General features: G+C 39.6%; 1 protein-coding gene across 1 annotated transcript; it reads right to left on the bottom strand.

The window, feature by feature from the left end:
* Positions 1-1,815: 1,815 nt before the first annotated feature.
* LOC146371143 (kelch-like protein 9) lies at positions 1,816-11,773 on the bottom strand. The gene is made up of 11 exons (XM_084908319.1): positions 11,669-11,773; positions 10,735-10,788; positions 9,451-9,578; positions 8,990-9,180; positions 8,767-8,899; positions 8,125-8,321; positions 7,797-7,872; positions 7,034-7,591; positions 6,642-6,821; positions 6,301-6,414; positions 1,816-3,145 (listed from the first exon to the last, which is right to left on the bottom strand). Exons 2-11 carry the CDS (start codon positions 10,737-10,739, stop codon positions 2,646-2,648), a joined length of 2,082 nt encoding a protein of 693 aa, XP_084764445.1. The 5' UTR covers positions 10,740-10,788; positions 11,669-11,773; the 3' UTR covers positions 1,816-2,645.
* Positions 11,774-12,199: the final 426 nt, after the last annotated feature.

Here is a 12,199-nt window from a genome sequence, read left to right as displayed (position 1 = left end):
GGGAGGTGTTTGGAGTTTAATTGTCTTGTGCTAGTTGGTTATATGGCATGCATTTTGTTTTCCCCTTGTGTCTGAGGTTTTGCTAGTTGCAATTTTGAGTTTAGTTTATTGAGTTGACCTTTTTATTGGCCAAGTTTTTGGTTTTGTTAATTATCTTTCATATTTTTGTGTCAATAAACCCCCCCCTTTTTTTTATTAAACACTTGTGTCCTCTATGCCTTACTGCTTGGTCCCTGACAAGCAGTAAGGCGTGATGATTGTGCTTGTTTTGCAACCACGGGGCTGTGTACCACTGTATTCTAGAGTCAAATGCGGGGCCATCTGTGTAAAGCTTGACTGAAATTAGGTCATGCAATCCCCAGCACAACAGCAAATAATTGAAACAGAATTACTGAAAAATAAATAACCAAGGTGCTGTAATGGTCCAATGAAAGTCACATTTTCAAGCTGAGAGAGCAAACCGAGGTCGATTTTCCTGGACTTCATTACAACTATACTTGCTTCACTTTTCAGGCTGCTAGTTAACCCTTTTCTCTAACTATTTATGCCTGCAGACTATGGAGTACTTCTTCAACTACTATGTAAAACTCAGATTACTATGGTTGAATATTAGAAAAAAACCTTTTTAATGTTACCGTCCAGGCATACTGATATAAACAAGTCTATTTCAGACTTGTTTTTCTGCTTTATTGAGATTTTCAAAGGAGAGGTTTTATAGGGATTCTTTAAGGGGAAACACGAGTAGATGAGATGTGCACTCTACTAACAATGATTAAGTATCAAAGTCTGTCTAGAAAGGTGCAAGTGTAACCGGTGTGATTCTGCGTTGTGTCTGATAAAAAAGGTAAAAGAAAGAAAGACCTCCAAGTAAATAATTTGCCCACTCCAACTCCTCTCCCACAGGGGAATTGTAGAAAAAGGGGAGAGGCAAAAGGGGTACACTGTATTTATAGTATTGCACCAAAGAAGAAGAAGAAAAGAATGAGGAGGGGCTCTAACTGATAATGAACACAACTACAGGCTTGGAGGTCCTAAAAGTCAGGTATAAAAGGAGCAGTTTGGGGGTTTAGGACACATTTTGTGTAATTATAACAATGTGATTTATGACTCTGTTACACAAGGCTACATGAGCCAAACAAAACAACAGTCGACATTTCAAGGTAACATCTGTCTGCCAGATGGGCAACTTTGTTTTTACATATACATGGATTATTATTATAAAGTCGGCCATTGTTTATTCAGCAGTGGGTACACTGGTCACTGGGGTGGAAACTCCTGGGTGTTACAAAGTTTTAATGGTTGCACCACAATCATCATATATAGAGTTGATACTTTTCTTGGAACTGACCTATAGCTGACAATGACACTGTTTCCAGCATCATATCCTATTACACATAGGCTAATTGTGTATTCTGATGTAGAAGCTTTATTATTTTTTACACTAAGTTTTCAACAGTTTAATAAAATTAGGTCAATATACTGAAAACGAGTGCTAACAGTGAAGTGCAGCGCTAGCACTCGCTTAGAGTAACTTTGGCTGACTTTTTAAACACACATAAAAAGAAACTGCAACAGTTCATCCACGCACACTCCTGCACTGCATGTTAGTGTTTCTATTTGGAAGACCTTGGCAAAGCAGCCGATAAGATAGCTGTGTGCTGAGGAGGTGAAGGATAAAGTCTCAAGGGCAGTTTCATCGTCATTTGCTGACATCAAACACAAAAGAGTGAATGTGTGTGAGCTATTTTGTATCTATGGAACAACAGTCTGATGTGTTAATGGCTGCGAGGACTTTGCGTACAGCGAATAATGCGATTCTGTGTTGCAGCACGAAATTTAATGGAAAGCATTAACAGACATCTTTGCTCATTACATTGTGTTTAAAAGCAGAAACAAACCACGTGAAAGCATGACTGTCTGTGTTGGATACAGGCTGGATTAATAGGAAGTTCCACACCCAAAATGTTGTCTTTGAAGCTACAGTCTAGCTGAAATCTTATGACTCTGTGCCATAAAAACTTCTTTATTTTCCAATGTTTGCCCAAAACCCTGTGGTGTTTTAATCACCTAATCCATGCGTCATCATGACACAAATGATTCAGCTAATTCCTTTCGGTTTAGAGATGGAAAAAAATAAATAGATCAAAAAAGCCTACAGAATTACAAACTGTACAAAAATAGCATTCGAAATAATGTCGATTTTCTCTCTTAATTCAATTTTTCAGTTTAATTTATATGAAAAGATGATTTTGCCTCTAATTCTGACTTGCTTGCCTTCAGTGTCCAGTGAATCAATGTCCAGTCAAACTGATCAGGATGGTGGGTTTGAGCTTTCGTTTAGGCATTATGTACATTATGCATATTCATTACATAATCAACAGATTAGCTGGGGTGCCACATAGCTGGCAGTAAATGAAAGGGCAGGAAACGATACTAACAAGAGCACAGTGTTTGTAAGTACGAGTAAAGTCTTCAAACTACCGAATGCTAATGTAAGCTAGCCTGCTTTGCTTGCACATGCAACTTGTGTTTGCAACCCACACTACTTCCTGTTTTGCCTTCTTTTCGCCACAGCGTGCAGGTAAATTTCATCATGTCAGTTGTGGTCTCACAGCAGCAACAGCAGGAAACCCCCTCGTCTGTGGCTATGAGCTCTTAGCTGTGGGAAGTGGGCAATCTTGTATCTGAGCCTCATCTACTGACCCCTCTGGAAGATGAACTGTCATTGTGCAGGCACGGATCCCCCCCAGAGGCTCCAGCACGTTGAACACCCTGTCCCACACATCCTTGTCTGGGTCATATCGCTGCACGATGTCGACCATGCATCTGCTGTTCCAGGAATATCCTCCCACCACGTAGATCTGTCCATTGAACACAGTCACACCTACGTCGCTCTGACCCCGAGGCATTGGTGACACCACCGTCCACTGGTCTGTGTCAGGGCTGTAGTATTCACAGCCCAGCACGTCGTCGTAGTCGCTGCAGCCTCGGAAATGATTTCCGCCCATGACATAGAGTCTGTCTTCCACAGTGCACATGCAGTGCAGGCCACGGAGCTCCGTCATGTCGGCCCGTCGACTCCACATGTCAGCGACCGGGTCGTAACACCAAAGCTCCTTCTGGAAGGTGTCACGGGTGATGCCGCCTGTTTGGCACAAGAACAGGATTAGTATACAGATATTTAATTCAAGTAAAAGCATAAATACCACTGCTTCAAAATACTCCAATAAAAATACTACTTATTCATTGTCCAGTAAAATGTTCTTTTTGACTGATATGATGTGACTCTAGATATTATTTGTACTAATACAAGTTGGTACAGTTATGCTAAAAAATCTTTTCTGCAGAACTCTATGAAATCCTGTGAAAAAGTACCTAAACCTCATGATTTAACAGCATTTAGAACCATCTTTAGTTTAGTCTATTTTTTTTCTGTAAGCCTATCAGTCTCTGATAACATTTAGAGACAACATTTGCTTCAGTTCATTGAGGTTTGTCTGTATTTGTTAACGTACAGTTTTTTTTAAGTGCTGTGCATAGTCTGGACTTTGACAGAGCCAGTGCAAAACCTTGATTCTTCTCCTTTTTAGCCATTCTGCTGTAGATTTGCAGGGTGCTTGGGATCATTTTCTTGTTAAATGACCCAACGTGGTGCAAGCTTTAGCTGCGAATAGACTGACTCACATTTGACTCTAGAATACTCTGATATACAGAGGTCATGGTCTAGTTAGTGCAAGTTGCCCAGAGCATGCTATTTATTTATTTATTTTGTTATATGTATGAAAAGTAAATATTAAAAATCCATGTTTGTCTTAATTTTCAAATAAATGTTGTAAGCTATAATATGTCGTATAATATTGCACTGTGAAATTTAGTATGGTTAAAGAATAACGTAAATACTAGAGTAAACTGCAAGAATTTTTATGCTTTATTGAAGTACTGAGGTAAAGTGACCTAGTTACTTTCTATCTCTAATTACTTCTAATTTCTAGTATTTAAAGTTATATTTTTAAATGAAAATTTTACATGTACTAAAATGTGTTTAATCAAAAAGAATACAGAGTTGGTGAAATAGCAGATGTTGTTTATAAGATCGATATGTACGTGAACGTCTGCAGAAGAGTATGAGATAATGGACACACTGCTTCCTGTGGCCGAACATTAAAAACAGATGTGAGTAACATCCTTCCTTTCACACCATGAATGCAATGCCAGTGTTCTTTCTTTGATCTTTTGCTTATTATTTATAAATGCCAAGGTGTTTGTCATCCAGAGCAATGGCTGTTTTGTCATTAGGTGAAGGTTTGTCTTGTTTATTTTAGAGTTCAAATGATCCATTAGTCATTCATTTATCGGAGTCAGAAAATTAGCACATGCCCTAAAGGGAAAATAACCCTAGATCCTTGTACACCTAACGACTAATTCAATAATTGAGAAATCAGGTTATTTTAATTACAACAAGCGAACAACTGAACTACAGTGAACAGTGAAAGTCTATGTTTTACTATAAGAAATGGTGAATGCTTTGTTTAGCGTTTACAAGTTTATTACTTCGGTAACCTTTTGTTGAAGCAGTGGTTTGTAATCGTACACCAAATTACATGCATTACCACTGTGGGCTTCTTGAGGACATGCATACTGTCTAACTCAAAGAACCTCAGGTAGAAAGAGAATGGATGTGTAGATGTAAGTACGATGTGGTATGTCCAAGTAAAGTATGCGCTGTTGTCTTCAAACTGCTATAATGCAGATATATGTTGTAACTTCAGACTGTGGATTTGAACTTTGTTGCAAAGCGATGTGGTCCCCTTCAACTACAGGTTTCCTGATTCACGAGTGAAACCCGTCTTTCTGCTCTCAACTCTAAAAGCCGTTTTCCTGTCCAAGGTTGCTAAGAAACAGGCCTGAGAACTGTGTGAGAGACGCTCATGAGTCTGTGCATCTCAACAGGAAGTGGTTTCAAATAGGTCAGCCGTGAAGCATTATCTAATGCATTTTGTCAGGGTGGGTTTTCTTGTTCTCTCCAGACAGCCCTTTTAAAACTTTGACAAAACATCTCGACGAGCAAAAAATAAAAAATATATTAAAACGAACCAATTCAAAGCGCATGGTTCAAACACAAATTTGACCTGTTATTGATGACTCTCAGTAAAAAAGGGAGAAGTCAAGTATCATTGTTATACAACTGTAGACAGTCACTCTATAAACCTTTCTTGCTAACTGTTTCATTTGCAACCTCTTGCCTAAGTGTCAGTTCCTCATTTTTTCTTTAACGACAAGAGGAATCTTCCTCTAACTCTGACCATGGCACTGATCGCTCTCTCTTATAGAAAAACATAATGACAAATAGACTCCATTCAGTGGTATTTAACACTCTTCTGTGCAGCACAGTGTTTAACCTTTTGAAATCTGCTTTGAATTGTTACATTTTACTATTTAGTTTGCTAGCATGCTCTCATATATCTACATTTTAACGACAGAAGTGAACTAAACAATAACATTTATGATGTAAAAAGTCAGTCAGATGTTGAAATCGTGCAAACTGAGAAAATTAAACATTCACAAGAGCTGAAAATGTAACAGGATGAGAAAAAATGCTTTCACTCACCCAATTTGTAGATATGAAGATAATTTGAATCAAATAATAATAATAGGTGAATACAGTTAAATAATAAATGGAGTTTTGCAAACCTTTTCACTAGCTGGGATTCTGAAAAGATGGTGAAATATTAAATATATGTAAATAGTTTTGGCATTTTCCTGTTAAAATACACAAAGCTTACCTTTACGCTATAAGTACTATCGAATCTTGCTGTAAGAGATAAGCTTTAATTGGCAGGAGAGTGCTGCTAGTACCAGGTTTTGACTAAAAGTCAGATTGGGGATTGTGTTTTTCTCAACAGGTGAAGTGAACACACCTCTATGTGAAGCTCCTTTAAGATTTTAAATTAGATTTAAGACAGATTTCATAAGCTTTGCTTCTGCTACAGTAGAAATCCTCCAGCGTGACCACTTGGGCTTTCATAATTTTACAAAATTATAAATCAATTAAATAAGTTCATTTTTAGTGAATTGGTTGTGTTTCTAAACTATTTATGTATAATTTTAACTGTATTTACTTTAGATTTTAATGCAGGACTTATCACTAATTGTGGACTTATCATGTCATATTAAAGGTGTAAATACAGCCTATTTCTCATGTTTAAAAAAAAAGCTGGAAAAATCTGTAAATGCTAGGAATTACTTTATAATCTTATACTGCAGGATTTGTTTTAACAGGGTTAATTATTGCTGTCTTACCTGAAATGTACATGAGGCCTTCATGGACTGTTCCAGCATGACCATAGTGGGGCTCCACCATACTGTTCACAAAGGTCCACTCATTTTTCTTCAGATTGTAGGACTCCACCGTGTCTGAGCAAAATCACAGAGGGATGTTTATGCAATTTATTCAGCAAATACTTTTTTAAATGGCAGTAAATAATCCTAATAGGGAGAGCTATAACAGATCAGTGATAGCAGCAGTGTCCATAAACATCTTTTGAACAATTCAAACGTTACTTTTTAGTAGAAAAAGAACTGAATGGTAAAAAGGAAGCGGTTATCAGCTTACACTGGAAAAGAAATTTGTTACAGCTCACCAATTTCTCCTGAGGCGTTCCTTCCTCCCACTGCAAACAGCTTCCCATTCAGGGCACTGAGATGGAAGAAAGTCCTCTTGTCATTGAGTGACGCAATCTGTAACCACTTGTCAAATCGTGGATCGTAGCGGTAGGCGCTGTCTATGGCTGTCTTGCCCTTTGTGTCGTAAGTACTCTGACCTGAGAAGTCGAAAAGATTCAGTGTTACCTTGGTGATTGCAACAAAAGGCCAATTACAACCTGTTCATATCAATGTAGATCATTTATTCATGCTTAGTTTTGATGATGCTTGAACTAAAAATGCTGGCTTATACAAAATTAAATACTCATGTTAGATGAACACATGGCTTAAATTGGCTGTTTGTATGTTTATGTGTGTACTCTGCTCTGACCTCCAACAATGAAGAGAAAGCCGCCTAGAAGAGCCACGCCATGCTGATAGCGTGGCACCTCCATGGGCTTCAGGGCCCTCCAATGGCCGGTTTTCTCATCGTACAGCCTTAACTCCCGGCTCACCACCAGCTGTTGTCGCATTACACCACCCAGGACCAGAATATGAGTTGCGTCTGACCGTATCTGTGTCCTCTCTGTTTGCAGGGCTGGCTGCATGTTAGGCATCATCTGGTAGTTACTGGCCTCCAGCAAGAGGTTCACACAGGCTGTCTCAGAGCGCATCAGAGAGTTGCCTTCTTCTTCATCATCCTGAGAGATCTGAATCAGCTCACTGGGGCTCATCAGTGGGAAGCGAATATGCCGCATCAAGGCATAAACAGAAGTTCGGCGTTTGGCAGGCTCGTGGTCCAGCCATCCTCTTGCAATATGATAGAGCTCCAGTTCCGAGAAACCTTTCAGCGAATTGCTGGCAAGAGCGTTGGCCATGCTGGTCTCCGAGAGCTCAAGGTAGCGGCCACACTCCACTAACTCTGAGAGGTTCTGACTCACAAACTCACCTGTTGTGATACAGATAATCAACAATCAATGAAAATTACCAAGTTTATTAGAGTTTTAGATATAGTTTCTATTTAACAATGAGGGGCCACATACAATGAGGATGATATAAGGATAGATATGCTTATTTCAGGTAGTGCTGATGACTGGAAACATTTAATAACCATTAAATAATAACCACTGATAATCAAAGATCATATCACTTACCGATATTCTGCTGAACGTCCTCTAGAAGCAAGTCTGTGGCTATGCGCTCAACTTCCACACAGTTATCAATAGTGATCTGCAATGAACAACACAGAAAATAGAGTCATCAAACAGATACAGTTAATAGTCTTTGCTCTATACTGCATTGTCATTCATTGCCATGGCTCCCTTCCAATGTCATATTATGTTCTGATCCTGAGTGCATGTGAAGGACAAAGAAGCAATCAGAGGGATTTGGCAGCTCATTAGCTAGGCCTCCAGTGTACTTGAATATAATTAGCAGAATCCTGAACGAATGTGACCTTAAACTGAAAGAAGAAGTGCTCACCTCACTGCTCAGAAGCTGATTGCAAAACCGCAGGACTGGCATGACCTGCAAGAAGTTTGCGGCCTCCAGTGTGTCCTGAAGATTGCCCATGTCGAGGCTCACTTTGGATGTGTAAATGAAGTCTATAATGTTCTTTAAGCCCAACTTAGTGACCCCATGCAGCTTGATCTCTCTCATCTCCTGCTCCCTCATGCCTCCTGAACAAGAATAAGCAAGGATCAAAAAGAGACAGAAAGCATGTATTTGCATTGCTTTAGAAGATTTGCCTTGTGTAGGCATGATGCACAGTCAGCAAGATGCAAAGATGTAACAACGCACAACATGAAGTTTATGTAAATAGTTAATTATGTATTCAGATGTAAATATCTTCTGTGAAAATCTCACCTCAAAGGAAGCTGTGAGCAAAGAGGAGCCAGAATCTCTAAACAGACTTCCTTTTGGGGGTTTTAAGATGCTTGCTAATGTTTATCTATCTAAAGAGTAAGTCTGAGTTAAGCAAACAGAAAACCTTTTCTGTCTGCTGCACTGCGTTACAAACATACATACTTCCTTCCTACAAAACTGCACTTGTATGATGACTACAATGTCACTGTTACCTTTCTTTCTCAATGCAGTGCCTCAACGATAGAAAGGACAACAAACCTGTGAACATCGCTTTAAAGTAGTCGCTGGATGAAGCCATGATGACTCTGTGGACGGGAAACTTTTCCTTGCTATCTCCAGGAACTAAGACAACATCACAGAGCGTCTCATCTCCCCGAAAACTATCAAAGCCCTTTGGGGAAAATAATTCGATGGGTTAGTTGTTAAAATGAACCCTCAAAATAATTTAATAACAAACAGCTGTTCAGACAGTAATAAAGACCTTTAACACATCCTCTCCATGTTCAGTGCTACTGAACACCTTGGACAGGGGCCGGGGAGGAAGCTTGGGCTTTGTTGATTTGTCGGGGCGTTTAGGTGGTATTTCCATGGGTGGTGGGGGAACAAAAACTGGTGCTGGAGCTGGAGCAGGAGCAGGAGGCACAACAAGTGCTGGTGGAGCTGGCCTGTCATCTATGGAGGGGAAACACAAATTTCACTGAATTTGAGAGGTGAGAGAAGCCAATACTCCTGCTGATGCTGCAGGTACGCTGAGCTACAGCTAAGAACAAATAATGGATTTCTGCTGCAGTGGAAACATGAAAGATTTAGCATCAAAATCTAATCAGAAAAGCCAAAGTAAGCACATATTAAGCAGAAAAAGCCCACTGTAAAAGATAAGATTTAACATTATTAAACACAAAATGTTGACAATGATAGTTCTGTGTCACCATGGACACTCACCTTGTTGAACAGGAGGAGGAGGTCTTTCTGGCTGAGCCGGGTGTCTCTGATCCCTGGATTGATTCCTGCTGCCTAGACGAGACAGTCTGCGGCTCAGCCTACCTGCCCCGCTGTCGTCGCCATTCGCCCTGCACAGGAAGGATTCACAGTAAAAGAACAGGTCTGTCATTCGCTGTCATTTTACGAAGTGATGTTTACGAAGTGACAAACAATGTTGCAGAATTATGGATATGGTTTTATAAATTTATTATGTGCACTAGTGCAAACAAGGTCACAAATTAAACATCTGGTGAGTTTATTTTAGGTTTCAGCTACACTGTTTTTAATTGGTAGGAATATTCATTGTGTTTTGGCTCTTGGCACTTCCTCTTAGAAGCGTGTAAAAATGCTGCTTTCTTCAGCAGACCCTCTCTACCGCTCAAAGCATCTCAGATCTGAAACATTTGATTAATGATGCTTTTTTTCTTGGGAGAAGGCCTAATTTGCAAAAGTCCCTTATCTGTTTTGTAGTGCGTGTCCTGTGGCCTGAAAAAGAGGAAGCAGTGGACTTTTTTTTAAAAAGTGCACTATGTCTCCTCTTAAAACGGTTTCCTGCTGTGGGTCTTACACTCAGGTGAAAAGGCATCTACATGTTTGTTCCATCGACAATAGGAAGACATGGCCTCACATATAGAATAAAATCCAAATCTACGACCCATCAACAATCTACAGAGCACCGCTCAAAAACATGTTCCCATGTTTTCGAAGTGCGACTATAGACAAGCAGATCCTAACCTGGTTACTAATTACACGTGTGATGAGATGCAATATGTTACAAGTTATGAGTAATCTTTCAGTGAAACTGCACTACGAGAGACTTCTCAGAACACACTCATCTTTTAAACTCAACCTCCACTCTGCAGCTTTGTGATTGCAAGTCTCTCAGCTGTTGACAAAATCTGTCTTCATACAGATATAAACATGAAAACACCTGCAGATGAGCTCAAAACTACTTTTTCGGGTGGGTGTTCCTGCTGCAGCAGGTGTCTCCACAACCACATTTTCCCATAAGACACACACACAGACACACACAGACACACACACACACTGAGTGAAAACGTCAGCCTCGTTGTTGTGGCTGGTAAAAACGTCTCTAAAGAATTTTCTTCTGCTCCTTCTTCTAAAACCTTCACCTAAAAAAATATCCTCAACTCATTTCTATTGTATGTTTCACAAAAGTGTTGAATATTGATTAACCAGATGAGAAATGATGAGATCTAATGTAATGATGAAAACCTTCCTTACCCCATGTCATTGGCCTCTTGGGGTTGAGGACTGTTGTTTCGCTGATGAGACTTCCTACATGAAGAAATAAAAAAAAGTAACAATGTATTTGTGTTGCATAAATGTATTTGTGGACCACAAAGCACCTTTATGCGGTGTCTACTTTATTACAGTAAATTCTTTCTAGCTTAGGTCCGCATACAATGCTTTTCTAAGTTAGGCAAAGATTTGTACTTGTGTGACTATGGATTCGACACAGAAATAACACTTCTCTGTTAGGCTGTTTTGTTGGTGCGTCTCGCATGATAATTTAGTCAGATGTGCTTCCAAGTTTCCTATTGCAGCATTCTTGTTTTTTCACAGCATATTTGATGTGACCTCACATGATGGCAGAGAACACAACCTTCACTGAACTTCACTTCAAATGTTCTCGTCATCATTCCCATCACAGCTCTCGCATTTCTTCGTGAAGAAAACCTCAAATGTGCATGCAGAAACTGATGTACAGTCTGTGAAAAATTCTGTAATATTTTTTCTTGTTATGCACAAAACCCAATCCAACTTCACGGCTACTGTTCAGCAATCTGAAAATATGATTAGCATGCTTGTCAGCAGATAAGCAGATAAGATCAGCTGTGTGACAAACGCTTTGGTTTTGCTTTTTGAAAGGTTGATATTGTTGCGTTCGACCTTTATTGACCTCGTACATAAAGCTCATTGTCAACGATTGTGCGCACACTTGCACTTTACCTCAACTCTTAATAATAATGAGAAGACTTTAATACCAATAATATCTAGGTAACTGGTTATAAATAAGTGAAAAGCTACACTTCTGTAGTATCCTTGTACAGCTGAAATATGCACACGACTTGGTGGCACTTTGCTGTGTGCTGTGCAGCTGCCTCACCTGCACTTTTGTAAAAGTACAAAAAAGGGACATTTGTGGGTGACCTACCTGGAAGAAGAAAGCTTCCTCAGCAGACTTGACCCGAGCCCTCCCTCCAGCCTGGCAGTTGATCCAAAACAAACTCTAAAAAGAAAGACTGAGCAGAAAATGTCTGCTCCACTGTGCCAGCTGGTTGAAGAGTTGAAGCGTCTGAGTGAGCTTCACCGTTTTAGCTTAACCAAGACCTCAGTTACTTCCTGTGCTACTTCTCTTTCTCACTTTAGGTTTCTTTCCGCATTTTGATGCTCTCCACCCGACAGTGTCACACTTGAGATCATGTCAGCGAAATAAGAAAAGTTGTTTCAGAAGCTGTTTTTGTTTTCAGGTTTTTAATGAAACATGTTGACACACACAGGGCCTTTAGTGACCTTGTGTGCTTGCATGATTTTGCAAATGGAGTAACTGCACTGTTCAAATTAGGGTTTTAACTTGATGGCATTTTAAAGTCTATAGTTAAAAGATGAATGGAAGCCAAAAATATGCAACATACTGAACAAGACATAACGCAGTGACAACAGACAACATGAACTTTTCAACTTA

The sequence above is a fragment of the Perissodus microlepis genome, chromosome 16 (genome assembly GCF_051167445.1).
Source record: "Perissodus microlepis isolate ML-2025 ecotype Zambia chromosome 16, ASM5116744v1, whole genome shotgun sequence".
In the NCBI taxonomy this organism is placed as follows: domain Eukaryota; kingdom Metazoa; phylum Chordata; class Actinopteri; order Cichliformes; family Cichlidae; genus Perissodus; species Perissodus microlepis.
Note: the sequence above shows the minus strand (reverse complement) of the source record. Positions and strands in the feature narration are given on the sequence as shown.